The sequence below is a fragment of the Amia ocellicauda genome, chromosome 15, assembly GCF_036373705.1.
Source record: "Amia ocellicauda isolate fAmiCal2 chromosome 15, fAmiCal2.hap1, whole genome shotgun sequence".
In the NCBI taxonomy this organism is placed as follows: Eukaryota; Metazoa; Chordata; class Actinopteri; order Amiiformes; family Amiidae; genus Amia; species Amia ocellicauda.
In genome coordinates this window covers 25,518,536-25,543,365 of record NC_089864.1, presented here as the reverse complement: position 1 = coordinate 25,543,365, position 24,830 = coordinate 25,518,536, and the positions used below count along the sequence as shown (strand labels likewise).

The window sequence follows — 24,830 nt, the reverse complement described above, 5'->3', positions numbered from 1 at the left end:
ATTTATGGTATTTTTTAATCCAAGAACTACCATAGCTTTTAAAATAACTGCAATCATTGATTAGTAACTACAGCCGTGTCGAATGTGCTATTCAGAAACTACAGGTTCATCAGCTGATGAAGTCACAGGTTTGATGATATTGTTGTATCTGCATTTTTTCCCCCAATTTTTGCGCTTGTTAAAAATTATGTGACAGAAACAAATTGTTTGAATTAAAATACAAACGTAAGTATTCTGTGTAATAAGTTGCGATAAGATTTGTGTCGAATGATACTGCTGTTTTATCAAATAATACCTGAGGCAGAGGAGTGTTCGTATCTTCCTGTCTATATTTGTCATTTTACGTTGTCAGGGTGCGTTTCTATTTTTAATATTGTATGTCAGCTACTACATGTATTGACCTACTTTTGAACCTTTACTTTGCATCGATGTACATAAGATTAGACACCCAGGGCGTTACTGTAGTGTTGTATTTGTATTGCATGAACGCAACAAATAAATAATTGATACTTGACAAGACCAGATTCTGTACGTTACACTATCCCTTCCTGCACTTTTATATTGTCATTATAACCTCAGTCGATGCTGATGTATTTAATCTGCGCAGAAAAATATCCGACGTGCAAACTTCTAACCTGGATGCATTCGCTCGAAAGCGGAAATAAATCTTGCCAGACTACAGTAATGTCCGTGTTTGATTCGCATGTCTGTTGCGCTTCGTGGTTGTAGGTCCGCAGCCCGCAATGAAGAAGAACAAGGCCAAAGTGTCGAGCACAGAAAAGCAGTTCGAGTTCCACTTCCACGCCGGGCGCCAGGCGTGCGCTCTCACCGTGCCTGTGAGGTTCCCCATGGAGGAAAACGTCAGTGATCTGCATGGGAGGCTGATGCTGCTGCACAGACTACCTTGTTTCGTCGAAAATGGTGAGATATTTTAACAAATACACACAGATATGCTGATAGTCTTATGTGACTAATACGTATGTATGTAACTTTCAAGACCAAAAAAGAAAACAAAAAAAAAGCTACATCATAAAACACTAATACTAATAATGTATGTCTTGTCTGACGCCTTTATCCAGGGTGACTTACAGTTTACACTGCATTAAAAAAAAAAAAAAAAAACGTGCAGAAGTACAAATCAATACACAATTCAGTTTTAGCATTGCAAAGGTGTAGTGGTATCATCAATACGGAGTACAATTTATGAATTGCAGAAGTGCAATTCATTTCAAGTACAAATATACATCCTAGTTCAAAGAGGCGACGAGTGTGGACATGATGCAATTAAGTCCCAGGTACAGTGAGGGAAAAAAGTATTTGATCCCCTGCTGATTTTATACATTTGCCCACTGACAAAGAAATGATCAGTCTATAATTTTAATGGTAGGTGTATTTTAACAGTGAGAGACAGAATAACAACAAAAGAATCCAGAAAAACGCATTTCAAAAAAGTTATACATTGATTTGCATGTTAATGAGGGAAATAAGTATTTGGTCCCCTATCAATCAGCAAGATTTCTGGCTCCAAGGTGTCTTTTATACAGGTAACGAGCTGAGATTAGGAGCACTCTCTTAAAGGGAGTGCTCCTAATCTCAGCTCGTTACCTGTATAAAAGACACCTGTCCACAGAAGCAATCAATCAATCAGATTCCAAACTCTCCACCATGGCCAAGACCGAAGAGCTGTCCAAGGATGTCAGGGACAAGATTGTAGACCTACACATGGCTGGAATGGGCTACAAGACCATCGCCAAGCAGCTTGGTGAGAAGGTGACAACAGTTGGAAGATGGAAGAAACACAAAATAACTGTCAGTCTCCCTTGGTCTGCGGCTCCATGCAAGATCTCACCTCGTGGAGTTTCAATGATCATGAGAACGGTGAGGAATCAGCCTGGAACTACACGGGAGGATCTTGTTAATGATCTCAAGGCAGCTGGGACCATAGTCACCAAGAAAACAATTGGTAACACACCAGTGAACATCTGAATGATTCAGAGGAGAACTGGGTGAAAGTGTTGTGGTCAGATGAGACCAAAATTGAGCTCTTTGGCATCAACTCAACTCGCCGTGTTTGGAGGAGGAGGAATGACCCCAAGAACACCATCCCCACCGTCAAACATGGAGGTGGAAACATTTTGCTTTGGGGGTGTTTTTCTGCTAAGGGGACAGGACAACTGGACCGCATCAAAGGGACGGTGGACGGGGCCATGTACCGTCAAATCTTGGGTGAGAACCTCCTTCCCTCAGCCAGGGCATTGAAAATGGGTCGTGGATGGGTATTCCAGCATGACAGTGACCCAAAACACACAGCCAAGGCAACAAAGGAGTGGCTCAAGAAGAAGCACATTAAGGTCCTGGAGTGGCCTAGCCAGTCTCCAGACCTTAATCCCATAGAAAATGTGTGGAAGGAGCTGAAGGTTCGAGTTGCCAAACGTCAGCCTCGAAACCTTAATGACTTGGAGAGGATCTGCAAAGAGGAGTGGGACAAAATCCCTCCTGAGATGTGTGCAAACCTGTTGGCCAACTACAAGAAACGTCTGACCTCTGTGATTGCCAACATGGGTTTTGCCACCAAGTACTAAGTCGAAGAGGTCAAATACTTATTTCCCTCAATAACATGCAAATCAATTTATAACTTTTCTGAAATGCGTTTTTCTGGATTTTTTTGTTGTTATTCTGTCTCTCACTGTTAAAATACACCTACCATTACAATTATAGACTGATCATTTCTTTGTCAGTGGGCAAACATACAAAATCAGCAGGGGATCAAATACTTTTTTCCCTCACTGTATGTGCTCAAGTGAGGGGCCATAGGAGAAATTACAGTAGAACAACAGGAGTTCTAGCACTTATAAATGTATAAGTAAGCAGGAGCATGAGGAAGCATAGTTATACACCGATCAGCCATAACATTATGACCACCTGCCTAATATTGTGTAGGTCCCCCTTATGCCACCAAAACAGCCCAGACGCGTCAAGGAATGGACTCCACTAGACCTCTGAAGGTGCTGTGGTATCTGGCACCAAGACGTTAGCAGCAGATCCTTTAAGTCCTGTAAGTTACGAGGTGGGGCCTCCATGGATCGGACTTGTTTGTCCAGCACATCCCACAGATGCTCGATTGGATTGAGATCTGTGGAATGTGGAGGCCAAGTCAACACCTTAAACTTATGATTCATCAGACCAGGCCACCTTCTTCCATTGCTCCGTGGTCCAGTTCTGATGCTCACGTGCCCATTGTAGGCGCTTTCGGCAGTGGACAGGGGTCAGCATGGGCACCCTGACTTTTCTGCGGCTACACAGCCCCATACGCAACAAACTGCAATGCACTGTGTGTTCTGATACCTTTCTATCAGAACCAGCATTAACTTTTTCAGCAATTTGAGCTACAGTAGCTCGTCTGTTGGATCAGACCACACGGGCCAGCCTTCGCTCCCCACGTGCATCAGTGAGCCTTGGCTGCCCATGACCCTGTCGCCGGTTCACCGCTTTTCCTTCCTTGGACCACTTTTGATAGGTACTGACCACTGCAGACCGGGAACACCCCACAAGAGCTGCAGTTTTGGAGATGCTCTGACCCAGTCGTCTAGCCATCACAATTTGTCCCTTGTCAAAGTCGCTCAGATCCTTACGCTTGTCCATTTTTCCTGCTTCTAACACATCAACTTTGAGGACAAAATGTTCACTTGCTGCCTAATATATCCCACCCACTGACACGTGCCATGATAACGAGATTATCAGTGTTATTCACTTCACCTGTCAGTGGTCATAATGTTATGGCTGATTGGTGTAATTCTGTAGTAATAATTACATTAACAGTAAGGCCCAATCCAAATGCAGGACTTTTACTAATTTGCCAAACATCAATTCCAGTTATAATACTTGATAGTCATGTACAAACTAAACATGTCTAATGAAATAGTAAAATTTGGAATTGATTGTATTCTTATTTTTCCTTGCAAGATTTAAGGAGTGTCCTCTGCAAGTTTATCGATGAAGAATCCATTAAGGACTATGACCAAGAAGCTGTGTTATCCTTGGAAAGACTCAGGACGGGGGAAGTGGACATTGAACTACTAACTAGTGCTTGGTCAAAGGCGTATGCTGAAGTAAGTGCTCCAGCCAAAGAAGCAGCAGCCTGTAGCTGGCAGAATTATACTCACCATTCCCAGTTTTATCACACAGTCACAGTCAGATTTCTGCATACTGACTGACTGAACCTCCTAAATACACAACCGTTTTTCTTCGTTTAACAAATCTCAAAGCTTAAAAATACATTTGGTGGATCCCCTCAAGATAATCTGGTGTGCTTATAACCCTGGCGGTGCTCACAAGAAAATGGACTATGTTCTGTGCATACCGTATTATCAGAGCTGCAGTGCTTATATCTATAATCAGATAATTTCCTGCATATGTTTATTGTTGTTGTACATTTCAAAAATATAAATTCCAATAGAATAATACATCATCCTATGTGCTACTATAGTGCTTGTTTATAAGCAAACATTTTTTAGAATGGTCTTCACTCAGACTTGACTTTTTAGTGAGCACCAGGTTCTTGGTTGAGTTTGAAATTTGGTTAGTTTCTGGTCTGATTATTGTGAGTAGTTAATTGACCAATCATTGTTTCTTTTGTGTATTTGTAGAAACAGGAACAAGTTTAAGTATGAATCTCCTGTTCTGTTCATATTGAGCTGCTTCTTGCTAGGTGTATTTCTGCACAGATGCAGGAACTCAGAATGCTACTAGAAGTACAGTAGTTTTGTGTGTTTTTTTTCCCTTTGTAAACTGCAAAGTTTACATTAGTTGCATTATTGTCATCCAAAAAGTGTGCGCTCATAACTAAAACACATTTCTTCTGATTCTTAGGAGCAGATATGCCAGGTCATCTTGCTTTCCCATTTCTAAATGCTGTGGCCTAAATTCTGAAGTCACTGGCTCAGTCCTTTAAAAAGAAAGAAGGGTCTCATATTTTTATACAGGGCTGCTGGCTAGTTGCTACATACAGGATTGCTATTAACATTTTACTTCTGTTGCATATAAATATTATGGAAGCAATCCAGCTTATTTAAAGGCACTTAAAGTGATATAATATCCATCCTGATCCTCACAGTTAGGATTCCCCGGCTCAAATAAATGTGAATGATTGAAGATCACCAAGGTTTTAGAATTGCTCTGTAGGTGCGTTTCAGAATTAGCTTTCCAATTCCTCCCTGACTGTTTTAACTTTTGGTTCTCAGTAAAAACAAAAATTTGTAAGTCATATGTATGTGTAGCTTTTTATTAACCATGTTATTGGTTTACTTTTTCCTTCAGACAACTCTAGAGCATGCTAGGCCTGAGGAGCCCAACTGGGACGAAGATTTTGCTGATGTTTACCATGACCTGATCCACTCTCCAGCCTCAGAGACTCTGCTCAACCTGGAACACAATTATTTTGTCAGCATCTCAGAACTCATCAGCGAGAGAGACATGGAGTTAAAGAAATTACAGGAAAGGTTAGGCTATTTCATTTTAGAGCAGATGTTACTAACACTGCCAATCAAATAACACTGTGCTCCAAATTCCAGTTTAAATCTGTTATCTATTCATTTTGTCTTCTGCTGGAGGTGGTTTACAGAAGGTCACTAATATAAACTATTTTCCTTCCCTTTAAATGTGTTGATGTAAAGTATCTGATAGTTTGTCCCACATCAATTTGTCATCATATGTTTGTAATACTAAAAATGTACATTTGTAACTTGAAACACTCCCATTTTCCTTTCCACGAGCTTATCTTAAGTATTTATGTGAAAGTGAGCTGTTCATGTTAATTTGTTTTGGGATTTTCTCTTGTCTGTCTTGTGCTGAGCAGGCAATCAGTAGAAATGGATAAAGTGATGCAGGAGCTGGGGAAGACGATGAGTGACCAGGATGTGAATGCAGTTGCCTCTCAGCATTTTGATGCCCAACAGGTAGAGAGAGTGTAATGCAGTTTCTATATTATGAACAACAGACATGTCTCGAGTCACAGATCTCAAGGCTGTGTGAGAGCATCCAGTCAAACTTGGTCCTGCACTACACTTGTTGGATGTGTCCTAACATGTCATATGCTGGATTCATATTCATTAGTGTGCCAACATTCATCTTAATCAACAAGCTTACTTCCATTCCTGCATTTATGAGAAGCATGAGAAAAAAGTGGGAGACTTGAGTTTTCAAGCAGGATGGGAACAGATGATGTAGCCACAAAATGTTTCATCTTGGCTGTTTGATTTGTAGGTTTTAGAAAATAAATGGGCCAATGAGCTGAAACAGGTGACAACAATCCAGAAGCAAGAATACCAGGAATGGGTGATGAAACTGCATCAAGACTTGCAGAACCCCAACAACAGTGCCATTAAGTAAGTGCTGTTATGTTTTTTTAGTACATTGCGTGTGTATATGTTGATTTGTTCTATTCTGTTCAATTGTAGCTTGCACTGGCCTGGGACATATTACAAAAAAAGTAAAAAATGTCAAATGTTTGACCCATTCCAAAGTTGAGCTCTTCAGTTTACTTTATTTCTAACGATTGCATGTCATAATTGTATTCCATGTATGAAAATCTTGTTTAAAATATGGTCATCATACTGTCTACTCCTCTTATATGTGGTTGTAAGATCACAATAGCCATCCAGGGAGGACTTAATTTACCTGTCTTCCTAGTTATAGTTATCTTAGGCTTACACCAAATCAATACTTTGACCTTCCTGCAAATCACAAAGTCAAAACCTGTACCCTATTACATTTTAATTTCTGGTGAAAAGCCACTTTAAACTACTTGATGTTAAGAGAGGGATCAGGAAAGTAAAGAGAGACATAGAGCTTTTTTCAATACTACAACAGCAAGAGGTCAATAAAGGAGGAAGTGAAACAGAGTATCTTAGAAAATGAACAAGATGTGGCAAATCTTCTAAATAAGTATTTTACAGAGGTGTTTACAAAACAGATAACATGCCACAGGTTAACAACCAGTCCAGTCAAACCCTAAGAGAGAGCAGGATAAATGAGGAGGAGGTAGTAAAGGGACTAGCAGAATTAAAAACAAACAAATCACCTGAGCCAGATGGGATATTTTCAGCAGTACTTCAAGAAATGAGGGAAATTATTTATAGGCCACTAACTAAAATATTCCAAATGACACTTAGAAAAGGGGATGTGCCAACTGAGTGGAAGATGGCAAATGTCACACCAGTCCTCAAGAAAGGGGACAAAACTGAGCTAGGAAATTACAGACCAATCAGTCTCACCTGCATTTTGGAAGTAATTATTAGACAGAAAATCGAGGAGCATCTTAATGAAAACCGTATTCTTGGAGATAGTCAACATGGTTTAGACGAGCCAGATCATTTCTTACTAATTTATTAGTTTTTTTGAACATGCAACTGCAGCTGTAGATCATGTGAAAGTATATGAGATGATATACTTAGATTTTCAAAAAGCTTTTGATAAGGTTTCACACCAAAGACTGATCCTCAAATTGGAAGTTGTAGGCATTCAGGGTAATGTAAGTAGATGGATTATGAACTGGTTGAAGTATAGGAAACACAGGGTGTCGATTAGAGGAGTCGCTTCTAACTGGAGTGAGGTTGTTAGTGGAGTTCCACAGGGATCAGTACTAGGGCCTTTGCTTTTTCTAAACTATATTAATGATCTAGACTCTGGGATAGGATAGTTAGCTAACTTGTAAAATTTGCAGATGATACTAATGATGATATAAGATGATATAAGTGGCTCAGAAGATACAATCTCGGCAGCACAGGTTGTTCAAAGGGATTTAGATAATATTCAGTTGTGGGTCGACACCTGGCAGATAAAATTCAATGTGGACAAGTGCAAGGTATTACATGCAGGTAACAAAAATGTCCACTATAATTACACTATGGGAGGAATAGAACTATTACAAATATTGGAGTGAATTAAATCAAAATGAAGAATGTTATCATTGTTGTATGAGACTCGAAGCACTGTGTTTGTTCCCACTTTTCAAGTGAGGAAATTAAAGTGCAACCGAGCCAGCTGCGGGAATCTCAGGAAGCCAGTGACCGACTGTTTGAAGAGCAGAGACAACTAGAAGAGAGCTTCACCATCCACTTAGGTACTGTTAACTGATTCCTCAAGTAAAGGGAGCCACCAGGGATCCCAGTCTGATAAAGATCCATACAATTAATGTTCTATAACCAGCTCCAGCAAAGGATTTCTATGCAAAATACTATTTATGAAATGTATATGGTCTAGTCTAGAAATGCCACAGTTAAAAACAAAAATCACCATGTTCTCAAGCAGGTGCCAGGAAAGATTGTCTGCTTCCAATTAATATTTTTAACTGCAAATAAATCATAGATCATGTAAAAGATCCAGATTACTCATCAATTCAATTCAGCATTCGTGTTTTGTTACCTGTAGGCGCCCAGTTAAAGACGATGCATAATCTCCGTCTCGTCCGGGCGGACGTGCTGGACTTCTGTCAGCACAAGCAGCACCAGCGCAGCGGGGTGAAGCTGCAGCGGCTGCAGACAGCACTCTCGCTCTACTCGTCCTCTCTGTGCGGCCTGGTGCTGCTGGTGGACAACCGCATCAACTCCTACAGTGGAATCAAGAGAGGTGAGATTGCGGAGCAGGGTGCAGGCTTGGGGCTCTCGCATGTTGAAGATCTGGTTAGTTTGTTATTGAATAACAAAACAGGGTTTATTTGTATATGTATTACTATTCAGGGTTGCAAAGTATGACCTCCTCAAGCGACAGGCTGGGCACAGCAGTACTAAAGCTCTTCCTGTTTGGATTTGTTTCCCCTTGAGATTTTGCCACTGTGTCTCAAGAGTGCACTGACTTCCACTTCCCTCGCTTGGAGGAGCAGCTGGAGGTGGTCCAGCAGGTGGTGCTGTATGCCCGAGCACAGAGGAACAGCAAGTTGAAGGACCAGCCTGGTGAGTTCCTTGCACTACCCACTCTTCACAGCTCAGGACACAGCCTCATTACAGAATCCCCCAACAGGCAACCGTGGAGCACATCCTGTACCTCTTCTGTGCGCAGGCAGTCAGTGGCTCCTGCTGTACCTCCTCACTCTGCTGTGGCCTCGATGTGGCTCGCGGGCCGCCAGCTAAAGAGGCCTGACTTTTCACAAGAAACATCTTCAAAAACTGCAGTAAATGCAATTAGTATAAAATACAATATATAATAAACAAACACCCTAGTACAGATGAGCTAACAAAGTGCAGACAATGCAATTCAGTTCCAGTTATGTGCTACAGGGTGGGGTGGGCATAGGAGAAGTTATAGTGAAATTACAGAATTCTAATAGAAACTCTAATACAGCTCTGATATTTATTTTTATTTCCATGTGGATTAAATGGTTCAGGACTATCTAGAGAATGTAAAAACTACAGTCTGAATATTGAATGCTATGCCATATGTTTAAAAACATATTTTGTAGGGTGCCGTTTTTAGCAATAAACCCAATACTTTAATACAAAGTAATTGAATTATAAATGGAAAATATATTTTGACCTTTCTTCTGGAATTCCATTAAAAACTATAACATTAAGATATAACACTAAGAAGCAACTGATCACAAACAAGATCGCATTGATGCATTAAAAGTATTGATCGTTTTATAGATAATAGGCTACAGTGTCTGTTGTCAGTAGTTTTGGCTATCATGATACTTAACTATAATCGAACTGTGCCAATTGGAAAATAGAAACATCATAACATCCAGAGGCTTGAGAAAGCTATACTGCAGTCAATCAAAGGCTTCCAAGCAGGGATAAACAGTCAACCACATACAGTGAGGGAAAAAAGTATTTGATCCCCTGCTGATTTTGTACGTTTGCCCACTGACAAAGAAATGATCGGTCTATAATTTTAATGGTAGGTGTATTTTAACACTGAGAGACAGAATAACAACAACAAAATCCAGAAAAACGAATTTCAAAAAAGTTATAAATTGATATGCATGTTAATGAGGGAAATAAGTATTTGACCCCTTCGACTTAGTACTTGTTGGCAAAACCCTTGTTGGCGATCACAGAGGTCAGACGTTTCTTGTAGTTGGCCAACAGGTTTTGCACACATCTCAGGAGGGATTTTGTCCCACTCCTCTTTGCAGATCCTATCCAAGTCATTAAGGTTTCGAGGCTGACGTTTGGCAACTCGAACCTTCAGCTCCCTCCACACATTTTCTATGGGATTAAGGTCTGGAGACTGGCTAGGCCACTCCAGGACCTTAATGTGCTTCTTCTTGAGCCACTCCTTTGTTGCCTTGGCTGTGTGTTTTGGGTCATTGTCATGCTGGAATACCCATCCACGACCCATTTTCAATGCCCTGGCTGAGGGAAGGAGGTTCTCACCCAAGATTTGACGGTACATGGCCCTGTCCATCGTCCCTTTGATGCTGTGCAGTTGTCCTGTCCCCTTAGCAGAAAAACACCCCCAAAGCATAATGTTTCCACCTCCATGTTTGACGGTGGGGATGGTGTTCTTGGGGTCATTCCTCCTCCTCCAAACATGGCGAGTTGAGTTGATGCCGAAGAGCTCGATTTTGGTCTCATCTGACCACAACACTTTCATCCAGTTCTCCTCTGAATCATTCAGATGTTCATTGGCAAACTTCAGATGGGCCTGTACATGTGCTTTCTTGAGCAGGGGGACCTTGCGGGCGCTGCAGGATTTCAGTCCTTCACGGCATAGTGTGTTACCAATTGTTTTCTTGGGGACTATGGTCCCAGCTGCCTTGAGATCATTAACAAGATCCTCCCATGTAGTTCTGGGCTGATTCCTCACCGTTCTCATGATCATTGAAACTCCACGAGGTGAGATCTTGCATGGAGCCCCAGACCGAGGGAGACTGACAGTTATTTTGTGTTTCTTCCATTTGCGAATAATCCCACCAACTGTTGTCACCTTCTCACCAAGCTGCTTGGCGATGGTTTTGTAGCCCATTCCAGCCTTGTGTAGGTCTACAATCTTGTCCCTGACATCCTTGGACAGCTCTTTGGTCTTGGCCATGGTGGAGAGTTTGGAATCTGATTGATTGATTGCTTCTGTGGACAGGTGTCTTTTATACAGGTAACGAGCTGAGATTAGGAGCACTCCCTTTAAGAGACTGCTCCTAATCTCAGCTCGTTACCTGTATAAAAGACACCTGGGAGCCAGAAATCTTGCTGATTGATAGGGGATCAAATACTTATTTCCTTCATTAACATGCAAATCAATGTATAACTTTTTTGAAATGCGTTTTTTTGGATTTATTTGTTGTTATTCTGTCTCTCAGTGTTAAAATACACCTAACATTAAAATTATAGACTGATCATTTCTTTGTCAGTGGGCAAACGTACAAAATCAGCAGGGGATCAAATACTTTTTTCCCTCACTGTATTGCATCAGTATTTATTTATCAAACAACAAATCACCAGAGAAGTGATTTGTTGAAAAAGGGAAATTTGGAAGTGCGGATGTGGTCAGGATTGATGAGGTTTGTCTGGGTAATTAGTTGAGGGCAATTTTAACCACTAACATAATTCTTACTTCATATTACACAACTTGAACTTAAGTGACTTTTTGGGGTTTTGTTTCTGCTGCATGTTGACGCATTTGCCTCATTGGAAATTTTAATCACAGTAATCTTCAGTACTGTCAGTTTTCATAAAGGACCCTATAATATTTGTTTGGCAATACATTGTGTTCGGAGCAAGTTGCTAAAGTACATTAAATATCAAAAATAAAATTAAATGTATAATAATTCTATATAATTTACACTTCTAAGCATTCTGAATGACATTTTTCAATTATACTTACATTTGTAATTCAGTTAGTGTAAAGCTGTCCTTGCAAGCAGGCTGTAATATAATTTTGAGAATCATTTGATTTTTGTATGATTATTTTCACATTTACATTTTACTGCTGATTACAATTCTACTTTTCTTCTTTTTTATTTTTTTATTTTTATCTCAGATGTTCCCAGAAATGGTAGCTGTGAGGATAAGTCCAAAAACCTTGAAAGAAATCCTTCAAATATTCTCCCAGGTTTGAAAATACATTTATATATTTTGAAAATGAGTAGGTAATTCCTCCCTTCTGTCCAGCAGTTTGGATTAATTAATTGAACAGTATTAAACAGAATTTAGCCTCTAAAATATCCTCAATTGTTATGGTTATTAACACACCTACTGAAGACTAGTATAATAGTAATAGTATCTCATTCTATTTAATGCCTGAGATGCATTAGGTGTTTCTGGAGTTCAGTGAACTGAGGATTCCCCTGCCCAATTGTAGGTAATAGCAAATACAAATGCACAGTTAGCTATTGACTTATTTTACCCCCAGCAGCTTATAAGCTTTTGGCCTTGTATTTAGACTATCCATTTATCATTTTACTGTCAGTTTCTAATTTTGATGTTGTTTTCCACTGAAACAGATTTACTACTGAACTTTCTATACAACTCTTAAGAGGACAGCTGTGATATAAAAATGTCACTTAGCAATTCAAACTCCAAAGCATCTGTACTAAGCTGTATAACTATGCACAACACTTAGTTGTTGTATTTTGAGGGGTGGGGGGGGACTATTAAGTTGCAGTGAGTTCCTGTTGTGCAAGAATCCCAAAAGGAACCCCCTGTCCAGGTCTATATCACCATTGGGCAGGGTAAGACAGAACAGGAAAACCACTCTAGATATGACGTATTGAATCAGGGCTGGGACACATGGCACTGAAGCGTCAGATGTGCCTTGATAATTTCGACATGGCTGCCTAACTTGGTGTTACCACAGAATTAGCGCTGTCCAGGGTGCTGAACGCAGACGACGTTTACTTTGCTCATATTGCAATGCAAGTCAGTAGGATAGCACCCTATTGATACAGGTCACAAATGACAGTATTAGGAAAATGACTAGTCTGTCTCACATGTATAGTAATGTCTAAGCTCTAGACTACTTTTTCACCTCTTAAAGTTTAGAGGATTTTACTAAGATAAATAAATTGGCTAACATAATGCTCAAATGGTCCATCTGTATTAGAATGAATGCCACCCGATTTATATCTAAACCTGAAGAAATACAGTTGTTTATTAAAACATTTCTGTGCTATTCTCCAGAGAAACAGGAGTTAAAAAAAAGACTCTTTGAAACATGCTCCTTTATTGTAAATCATAACAATTGCTTGGCTGTCATTCATCTTAACATATCATCTCTTTCCAGGTGAATTCTACATCTCCCGCCACTCCAATCTCTCTGAGGTGCACATTGTCTTCCATCTTTGTGTGGATGACAACGTGAGGTCTGGGAATATCACTGCTCGAGACCCTGCTATAATGGGCCTCAGAAATATACTCAAAGTCTGCTGTACCCACGATATCACAACCATTACCATCCCACTGCTGCTTGTGCACGATATGTCTGAGGTAAGTAAGCACTTCGTTTTACACAGTGTGTAGTGCAACTGTAGCTCTCACTGGCCACACAACACACTCTCTCTGGTGCCCAGGGTCACTGTTTCACTGTGTTACTGTTACGTTGGAAACTCTGGACAACTCAGTTTTACCCAACCCTGGCAGGATAGTCCATTTATGTGCCACCTCTTGGGGAATCTGTTGGTAAGAAAAAACAGATTCAGAACCATCAATGGCTGGACTGTAGGTTCCATCTGCACTGTGGAATCTAGGAGCATCATGGGAAAATTCTACATTAGAATTAACCTCTTACTAAGTGATTAAGTGATAAAGTTTAACTGCTGAACAACAGGGTATCTCACAGATAGACTGATCACATGGGGTCAACACAAATAACTTTTGTGTTTTTTCCTAAATCATGTCTGTCATCTTGCAGTGCCAAAATACTGGAGGTTTGAGTGGCACATGATTGCAGCTCTGGTTTAGGTTTGTTTTAAAAAGTTCTAATACATTTGTTTAAAAAAATAATGAGATTTTAATCTGAAGTTTCAGGGGTTGAATTCTGTTCTTTGAGTCTTGTTTATCCCAGCAGGATAAAAAAATATATAAAATTAAGCAAATATAGGATTATTTATTACTTTATGGTGTTCATTGTTATAGCAGTGTTACGAGTAGCAGTATTTCTGCTTTATATTTACCCTTATAGTGTAAGACTTACAGTGAGGGGGAAAAAGTATTTGATCCCCTGCTGATTTTGTACGTTTACCCACTGACAAAGAAATGATCAGTCTATAATTTTAATGGTAGGTGTATTTTAACAGTGAGAGACAGAATAACAACAAAAAAATCCAGAAAAACACATTTCAAAAAAGTTATAAATTGATTTGCATGTTATTGAGGGAAATAAGTATTTGACCTCTTCGACTTAGTACTTGGTGGCAAAACCCTTGTTGGCAATCACAGAGGTCAGACGTTTCTTGTAGTTGGCCACCAGGTTTGCACACATCTCAGGAGGGATTTTGTCCCACTCCTCTTTGCAGATCCTCTCCAAGTCATTAAGGTTTCGAGGCTGACGTTTGGCAACTCGAACCTTCAGCTCCCTCCACAGATTTTCTATGGGATTAAGGTCTGGAGACTGGCTAGGCCACTCCAGGACCTTAATGTGCTTCTTCTTGAGCCACTCCTTTGTTTCCTTGGCTGTGTGTTTTGGGTCATTGTCATGCTGGAATACCCATCCACGACCCATTTTCAATGCACTGGCTGAGGGAAGGAGGTTCTCACCCAAGATTTGATGGTACATGGCCCCGTCCATCGTCCCTTTGATGCGGTGCAGTTGTCCTGTCCCCTTAGCAGAAAAACACCCCCAAAGCATAATGTTTCCACCTCCATGTTTGACGGTGGGGATGGTGTTCTTGGGGTCATAGGCAGCATTCCTCCTCTTCCAAACATGGTGAGTTGAGTTGATGCCAAAGAGCTCGATTTTGGTCTCATCTGACCACAACACTTTCACCCAGTTCTCCTCTGAATCATTCAGATGTTCACTGGTGTGTTACCAATTGTTTTCTTGGTGACTATGGTCCCAGCTGCCTTGAGATCATTAACAAGATCCTCCCATGTAGTTCTGGGCTGATTCCTCACCGTTCTCATGATCATTGAAACTCCACGAGGTGAGATCTTGCATGGAGCCCCAGACCGAGGGAGACTGACAGTTATTTTGTGTTTCTTCCATTTGCGAATAATCCCACCAACTGTTGTCACCTTCTCACCAAGCTGCTTGGCGATGGTCTTGTAGCCCATTCCAGCCTTGTGTAGGTCTACAATCTTGTCCCTGACATCCTTGGACAGCTCTTTGGTCTTGGCCATGGTGGAGAGTTTGGAATCTGATTGATTGATTGCTTCTGTGGACAGGTGTCTTTTATACAGGTAACAAGCTGAGATTAGGAGCACTCCCTTTAAGAGACTGCTCCTAATCTCAGCTCGTTACCTGTATAAAAGACACCTGGGAGCCAGAAATCTTGCTGATTGATAGGGCATCAAATACTTATTACACTCATTAACATGCAAATCAATTTATAACTTTTTTGAAATGTGTTTTTCTGGATTTTTTTGTTGTTATTCTGTCTCTCACTGTTAAAATACACCTACCATTAAAATTATAGACGGATCATTTCTTTGTTAGTGGGCAAACGTACAAAATCATCAGGGGATCAAATACTTTTTTTCCTCACTGTACCTGCTCCATAATTATATTGGCTGCATGATTGAATTCAGTTAAATTCACATTAAACCTCTTGAACTCACAGTTCCTACCACCTTAGTTCCTTAATTGCTGAAAAAAAAAAAAGATAAATAAACAAAGAAACCCTTAATGTGTCTGAACTCTGACTCAACCAATACATCAGTTTCCGAGGCCCCACTTCTTGCCACCTACAGATAAACAATGGTTAACCAGCCAGCTGCAGGACGAACAGGAAGCTTTCTCCCTGCGGCAGATTCTCCGTGTGAATTTGTGTTTTCAGTTCATCTAAAGTTTCTAATTTTATCCCACTGCTCAAACTCACAGTTGTTTCAGTTACTCAACACCGGCAGTGAACTTTATGAAAAACATTTCATGCTGTGGAAAGCAAAAGCATTTCCTTCTAAGAGGAAAAAGCAAATGCCAGTCAGAGCTGTGAACAGTGGTTTATTTTAAGTAACTTTCCAAGAGTGCGAATATATAAAATAAATGACTAATATAAATGCTGGCACTCATAAAACCGTAAACCCTGTGAGATACACCTATATGTAGAACCCAGTATGGCAGGTCTGGTATTTTGGCCTCTGCTCAGGCTGAATTTCTGTGACAGATCAGCACCAACCAGCTGTGGAATATGTCAATGTGGCACTTAGAAGTTTAAAGCTCAGCTCAGATAACTGATCACACTTTGACTATATATATATTTTAATTATAGCACAATTTATGGTTTAATTACTGCCTAGCATAAAGTTTTAATGACTTTATTATCTGTCAAGATCAAGGTCGCTGCAGAAATATTTTTAACGTAAAACGAGACCTGCCTGATTAAGTTGAAAAATAAGTTGTGAAATTGCATTCGTTTCAAGGGCACAAATCCTTTAGTTACTAAACCAACTAAAGCTCGATTACATTAATTAAACCTTACAAAAGTTTATCTTGTTAACTTGCTGTGTCCTGCCTGTATAAAGGCTCACAGAGTTCACAAAGAATACCATAATCATTGTCATTGTGCAGCTCATATTTGCTTAGCTGCCTTTCAGGATTATTTAAGCAAGGTAAACGATTGGTACATGTTACAACTCGGTCTCTGAAAGTTGGAGAATGTGCACAGACTCATTAGGTTCAAACTAACACATTAGTCATTATAAACCGGGATTTAGTTAGAGATTTGGTTCTTATGTGTTTCTTCTACCTACAATGTCAGGTTTTGCCGATTCATAGAGCACTCTTTCCATACATTGTGGAGAAGGGCTGTGTAATTCTTGGGCTTGGGAAAAATGTTGCTTTTTAACTTACAGAGGAACATAAAATAGCTTACAGCTGGCTGAACACCTTTCTTGCTCTTCTCATAGCTTGTCATGTAATCATCCACGAGCCCAATTAAGACTATTCAGAATTTTCTCAGTTGACACAATTTTTTGTGTAAACACTTGGCTCCTGTTTTTAGCCAGGAATAATTTGCATGTCATGTCAATTTTAGTTCTCTTCTCCTGGTTTCTGTGTTGAGTTGACTATTGATCTGTTGGTCCCTTTTAGAAGTTTTACGACATTGATATCACTTTCTTGAAGTGCTCCATTTCCCTTCTATTCTCCTAACTCGTTCCAATGCCACAATATATATTTTTTTTTGCCATGACCAGTGTGCTTCTAGGAATGGCATAGATATGTTGCTGATTCATGCTCTGTGTGTAAGTAGTTATGACTGAATCATATAAAATTACGTTGTGATCTTGAATTTATTCCAATGTCAAAGCCGACAACTTTCTAAAGCAAACGACAGACCTTTGTCTTTTCTACAGGCAACATTCAATGATGCTAGTAGTCTAGTAAAAACAGTAGTCTCTGACCACACATTGACCACACCAAAGATTATAATTTCATCCTTATTTTACGGATGTTTTTCTTAAAATGGGATGTTGTTGAAAGATTTTTGTTGTCAGAAGATTTCAGATTTCTCCTGGTCCAAACCTGTTATTACTGGACTTAAACCACAAGCATCCCTGTCATTCATTATCACTTAAACTCTGAGTCAAGTGGATGTAGGCAGATGAATTATACAGGTAGGTGGTAAGTTCCGGGTTTTTTTTTTTCCAGCCTAACATACACACAGCTGTAGATGTGCAGTGCTGTTGATTGCTGTAGGATGTGATGCAACTACAAAATAAACAAACCGCGGAAGAGAAAAGTTTCACGTCTTAGAACTTGTGATCACTGAGCTTTGCACCCCCTTTGATACATATAATTTCTTCTTACAGGAAATGACCATACCTTGGTGCCTGAAACGTGCAGAATTAGTTTTCAAATGTGTGAAAGGTATGTATTACTTGAAACTGTTGTTGACAGAATCGTTGACAGAAAGCAACGCATTATTTCACCTTGTGAATAAATGTTTGCCCACCAGTGCATGTTAAACTTTACATTAACAGATTAAATCTGTAAGGTGGATCCTCCATAATTTTCAGTGCTATGCTTAATCTTGATTTTCTCTTATTGAGCAAACAGTGTGACATACTAATAATAGTCATTCTGTTTTTTTTCACTTATAGGTCTTTGACCTACAATGTAGAAATTACTGATAGCTGCTGTTTAATGCACACTGAAAACACCCTTACCAGCATGTCTTGCCTTATGTTTATTTAAGTGTTCTGCAGCATACAATACACAGTAATCCTAGATATTTTTCCACATAGTTTTCAGGAAATAAATTACACGGACAAACAAATTAGAATTTTCAGTATTGTATTGACAGTGGTATTTTGTGGAAATTGTTCGCCACTGTTTGAAGTCTTGCTCAGACAATTTTTTGTGAAAATTGCACCTGAATAATATATTATGCTCAATGGAAAGAATATAACTACATTCTGTTCAGACTTGAAATGATTATTTGAGTGAGTTATAGGACACATCCATCCCACATTTCAAAAGTATAATTATAACTATGCATCTTTCTGGTTGCTGATTTGTTAGTTCCTGCAGTCAGTTTAAACACTGTCAAAAAGATAAAATAAATGCTTTATGAATATGGTTGAAGTAATACTGAAGTGAAGTATCAATCACATTTTAATGTGGTGTCCAAACATTTACAATTTCAGGCTTTATGATGGAAATGGCATCCTGGGATGGGGGGATTTCACGAACAGTCCAGTTCCTTGTTCCACAGGTAGGGTGTCCCGTTGTCACTTATATTGGTTGAAGTGAAGGCTGCATATTACAGTAAACTTCAGTGAATGGTACTTTGACACCTAATAAAATTTGGTAAAAGCTGATTTTTTAAATGTTTTTTTGTCTGTTAGATTTTCTCTAAAGTGTACTATTTAAACATTTTTTGGACTGCTTCATTTATCAAGACTGAACAGTGATTTTATGGTCAAAATTCAGCTGCACTGTGTGATTATGATGTAATTTTCGCAGTATTATCAAAATAAATTAGGCCACCATATTCCATGCTTTGACTATTTTTAGGAAATGGACAACCCGCTTTCAAGTTCATATTCCAAGAATCATTTGGGATTATCATGTGCTCATGGCTGATAAAATTAAAATAAAGTTGCCATTTTCTGAAATATCATTTTCATTGTAAAAACCTACAAGGAGCAGTTTATTTGTACTGACCCATTTTAAAACAACATATGTAATTATTTACATGAAGCTATGAACTTGGATGTTAATGTGCAGTAATGTATTTGTGTTATTTTGCAGTTTATGAATAAAAGAGACCACACACTCATACTTTGAATGTAGCAAGAGGACTTGCCTGTATTTGTTACCTTGTTAACATTATTTAAACAATAATGAACTGAGATGAGAATACTATACCACTCGTATGGTTGTATAAAGTTTAATGTATTATATAAAAGTTGGTATCCTTTACTAATGTTGAACATAAGTGTTATCTGAAACATGGCAAATACTACATTCACCTAATGCACAGCAGCTGGTACATAACAAAGATTAGAGGCAAAGGTGTAATCTTCTTTTGGAGACCATACGTTTAAAATATTTGAGATCTATTTTAAATTAATATATTCAGTATTTACAATGTATCGGATTCTTATGTGTTGTAGGATATTATTCAAAGCGTAATCAACTGTAGACTAAATCCAATAGCCCGTCATTAAAACCCAGACATCAAAAGGTCCATTTACAAATGTGTCGCACATCCCTGCAACAACACATTTACACCAAGGTCAGTAGAAATTCAGAAGAACTTGGGTTCCCAGTATCCTTCCTCATGGGAGACAGGATAACTTGTACTCACTTGTGTTTGTGAAGCACATGGAACAATTTCCCACAAACTGTTCCTATTTTAGCTGCAGGCTGAGGAAACCCTCCTGTAAAAGGAAGCAAACCCCCTAAAGCTAATTAAGACATCAGTGAGGCGTTTTTTTGTACTTTCGGTTGTGAATGTGTTGTGAACCTTACCATAAATTACATCCTCATGATCTAGAGAGGGTTGGCCTGTTGGAAGTGGTGACGTCAAGAAGCCTGGGAAAGATAAGTGTGCCCCCTTTTCCTTGGCACAGCTGTGGCTGTTATTTTCATGATATCCCCTCTGTGAAAGTGGATGCAAACATCCTTACAGAAACAAATCTTTTGCTGAGCAGTCCAGGGTATATCTGCCACACAATTTAAGAGGCAAACAACGTCAATGTTCTGGTCTGATCGAGTTTCCATTCAGCTCAGTGGACTCCGGCAGTTTGTTTGGAGTAGAAAGGAAATTGGGCCATCTTTTCTTCTCATAAAATAGCATTTCAAAGAAAGGATAAAAGTACACAAAACATTTCCCTGGGATGTTTTGATTATTTAATCTCTTTACAGTGCCTAAAAAAGAACTGATTTTGTTGTTGAGTTTCATGCATTTAAATTATGATTTTTTTCCATTTATCTACACACCATACTCAGCGCTGTTAAGGGGAAGAAATATTTTATTGTGAAATACATTTTATATATTAAAAATACAAAACTGAAATATCTTAATTGGATAAATCTCCACCCCCGCTTGAGTTTCCTCTTGGTGGATACACTTTTGGCAGCAATTACAGCTGTGAGTCTGTTGGGATAGGTCTCTACCATAGATTTGGCAGTATTTGACCATTCTTCTTTACAGACTGTTCAAGCTCTGTCAAGTTCTTTGGGGAGCATTGATGAACAGCAATGATGGACAGTCATGCCATGAATTTTCCCTTGGATTTAGGTCAGGGCTCTGACTGAGCCACTCAAGAACATTTATCTTTTTGTTTCTTAGCCGCTGAAGTGTTGTTTTGTCTGTGTGCTTTGGGTCGTTGTCATTCTGAAAGGTGAACTTCAGTTTCAGCTTTTCAGTCTTGTAGAGGGCACCAGCTATTGATTACACCTGGGCTAATTTAGGATTGTTTTCACTTGGAAGTTGTGGGGTAGAATGTATAGATAGATAGAGAGATGGGAATATATATATATATATATATATATATATATATATATATATATACACACTACCGGTCAAAGGCTTTAGAACACCCCCATTTTTTCAGTTGTTATTGAAATTGAAGCAGTTCAAGTCCAGTGAATAACCTGAAATGTTACAAAGGTAAGCAGTAAACTGCCAGAGGTAAAAAAAAAAAGTTAGCTTACCAAAAACTGAAAAATAATGTACACTTCAGAGTTATATACTGTGTTGCTACACCCTGTTAAGCATTATTTGGCAGTGTGACGTGCAGCTCCTGTGCATAGAGGTTACACTGTATTCCTACAATGCACACATCATTTGAAAGCTTATTCTCTTATCTACCAGCGCGTTTCATTCACAAACACATCCGATTTACAGTTACCTGTTTGTAAAATCATTCTGTATTAGTACACTGTAAACAGAGTTTTCCATCTTGACTTTTTGAGCTCTCTACGGGTGTGTGTTGCTTCTATCAAAACGTGGATACTCTTGTTTTGATCAGTAGACTGTGGTTCCAGAATATGTCATAATTGTACATATTTTATGAGATTTCGTATTCCTACTCAGTTGGGGGGAGGGGTGTTGGTGTTCTAAAACTTTTGACCGGTAGTGTGTGTGTGTGTGTATGTATGTATGTATGTATGTATGTATGTGTGTGTGTGTGTGTATATATATATATATATATATATATATATATATATATATATATGTATATACACACTCACCTAAAGGATTATTAGGAACACCTGTTCAATTTCTCATTAATGCAATTATCTAACCAACCAATCACATGGCAGTTGCTTCAATGCATTTAGGGGTGTGGTCCTGGTCAAGACAATCTCCTGAACTCCAAACTGAATGTCTGAATGCGAAAGAAAGGTGATTTAAGCAATTTTGAGCGTGGCATGGTTGTTGGTGCCAGACGGGCCGGTCTGAGTATTTCACAATCTGCTCAGTTACTGGGATTTTCACGCCCAACATTCAACCATTTCTAGGGTTTACAAAGAATGGTGTGAAAAGGGAAAAACATCCAGTATGCGGCAGTCCTGTGGGCGAAAATGCCTTGTTGATGCTAGAGGTCAGAGGAGAATGGGCCGACTGATTCAAGCTGATAGAAGAGCAACTTTGACTGAAATAACCACTCGTTACAACCGAGGTATGCAGCAAAGCATTTGTGAAGCCACAACACGTACAACCTTGAGGCGGATGGGCTACAACAGCAGAAGACCCCACCGGGTACCACTCATCTCCACTACAAATAGGAAAAAGAGGCTACAATTTGCACAAGCTCACCAAAATTGGACAGTTGAAGACTGGAAAAATGTTGCCTGGTCTGATGAGTCTCGATTTCTGTGGAGACATTCAGATGGTAGAGTCAGAATTTGGCGTAAACAGAATGAGAACATGGATCCATCATGCCTTGTTACCAATGTGCAGGCTGGTGGTGGTGGTGTAATGGTGTGGGGGATGTTTTCTTGGCACACTTTAGGCCCCTTAGTGCCAATTGGGCATCGTTTAAATGCCACGGCCTACCTGAGCATTGTTTCTGACCATGTCCATCCCTTTATGACCACCATGTGCATCCCACAAATCTCCATCAACTGCAAGATGCTATCCTATCAATATGGGCCAACATTTCTAAAGAATGCTTTCAGCACCTTGTTGAATCAATGCCACGTAGAATCAAGGCAGTTCTGAAGGCGAAAGGGGGTCAAACACAGTATTAGTATGGTGTTCCTAATAATCCTTTAGGTGAGTGTATGTATGTATGTATGTATATATAAGTGTATTTAAATTCCAGGCTATAAGGCAACATAAGGTGAAAAATATGAATGTCTAAACAATAAAATTCAATGGCCAATTCCAATTTAGAAGCATTTCATAAAATAAATTGCATAACAATAGCAGCACAAGAGAAATATCTGGTTGCCTGTAAACATGTTCATTTAGTCAACTAAATGTTGGTACTTTACTGATGCAAAATGTATTTTGTGTGTGTTTGGATATTTTATGTATATGTTAATAGATTATTTTTGTATATATCGTTTCCTGTCCCATCTTCTGGGTGAAGTTTCTCACTGCTCAATAATGTAATAATGTTGCACCTCCATTGCAAGCTTTAAAAGTTTTATCTGAATCGTTATGCTTCATTATAGACGCATGTCAGAATTGCTTTCAGAATTCTTCTGATGTTTTTTAGTCAGGTTTTATAATCTTTTATTCCCAAACTTAAAGCGAGAGGTTTAAAACAAACACACATTACAATTAAAAAACTGTAATGTATTTTTTTTGTCATTCTCTAATTCAATATAACCTCTATATGATATGACATTACTTTTAAATATGTTTATTAACAGGTTGCATCATAGTAGAATATGAGGCTGTTATCGCAGTGTAATAAGTAGTGCTTTTTCTCTTCGACAGAGCATCTCTGAGGAAATGTTCTATCAGCTGAGCAACATGCTACCACAGATCTTCAGAGTGTCCTCCACATTGACCCTCACCTCTAAGAGATGAAATTGTGAAGATGGCTAATCAGGGTCCAGCAGCCTACATAGGCCACAGACAATCATGCAAGCACTCCCGACTGAAGGACTGCAGGGTAGTTGCAGTCACCTGCAGTATGTGCAATGTTTTTATTTATTTTGGGCAAAGATAGTTTACATATACTTTGATTAGAAACATAAGTTGGTTGAATAATTGCGGAACATAACAGGGTGGCAACAGCAACAGCTGAAACGGGTGTCTTCTTTAACAGGAGAAACTGAAAATGAGCATCGTGGATCCTGTCTCAAGGTTTATGTGTGCTGCTGCTGAGAAAATGTGTCTGGCACTATTGCATTGTTCATTTAATGGGATCAATGGTACAACAGTTCCAAATTGTTTAGTTTTTCCCCACCAGAGGGCAGTGTTCCTTTCAGATACTGGACGAGCATTCAGTCTGCTTTAGCCCGTAACCCTCATAATGTTTCCCTGTTGTAGGTTTTAACAATCTGATATTGCAAAACAGGACCATTTCAAATCTGATGATGTTGTATGCATGGAAATGCTCATAAAATGTATCCCATCCCTCTTATACTTAATGCACATGTATGTTAATATGCCAATTGCCAAACATTGTGAACAGGATGTACATACATGTTTATGGTTGTAATTCAAAATAAATCTACAGTAACCTTATGTTCCTCTTAAAGTTATGTGACTTCATATATGGACATCAATTCTTGATTTACCCTGTACAATACAGATAAATAAGTTTAAATCTTTGTGTATTCAAAAGTCATTTTTTGGTGTGTGTTTTTAAGTAATATCCCTCAACATTTTAAAATCCTCCTGTTGTGGGTTAACTTTAAATAACTGATCTGGGCAGAAAGAAATAGAATAAATGCTGTCTTAAGCTGGCATACTGTGTTCATATCCGAGGGTTAATTACCTTTTTGATTTGAGCGGCGGCAACACTATTGTCTAGTCTTTATTCTAGTCTTTTGATTTTGTCACAACTTGGTTGATGTAGGCCTAATATATGTGTGTAGTGTGTATCAAAGCAGAGCTAAGACAGAGGCCACTGTACTACTGACTTGCAGAACTTACATGTCATAGATAAATCCATGATCCAAACAATGTCATGGGAAGAACTTTAAGGATAAATACCATAAGGATTTTTGCAGGGTAAATACTGTACAGTATGACTATGATGCCAGCTTTCTGCAACAGAAAGCAGTGATTTACTCTTTCGATTTTGTGAACATCCAGAAGTCTAAAC

General features: G+C 39.1%; 1 protein-coding gene across 1 annotated transcript; it reads left to right on the top strand.

Moving 5' to 3' along the window:
* Positions 1 to 103: 103 nt before the first annotated feature.
* Positions 104 to 24,333, top strand: ferry3 (FERRY endosomal RAB5 effector complex subunit 3). The gene is made up of 14 exons (XM_066724462.1): positions 104 to 225; positions 730 to 921; positions 3,964 to 4,109; positions 5,317 to 5,498; positions 5,855 to 5,954; positions 6,262 to 6,383; positions 8,013 to 8,119; positions 8,428 to 8,625; positions 8,820 to 8,948; positions 11,974 to 12,045; positions 13,216 to 13,418; positions 17,898 to 17,955; positions 18,735 to 18,802; positions 23,492 to 24,333. Exons 2-14 carry the CDS (start codon positions 744 to 746, stop codon positions 23,582 to 23,584), a joined length of 1,656 nt encoding a protein of 551 aa, XP_066580559.1. The 5' UTR covers positions 104 to 225; positions 730 to 743; the 3' UTR covers positions 23,585 to 24,333.
* Positions 24,334 to 24,830: the final 497 nt, after the last annotated feature.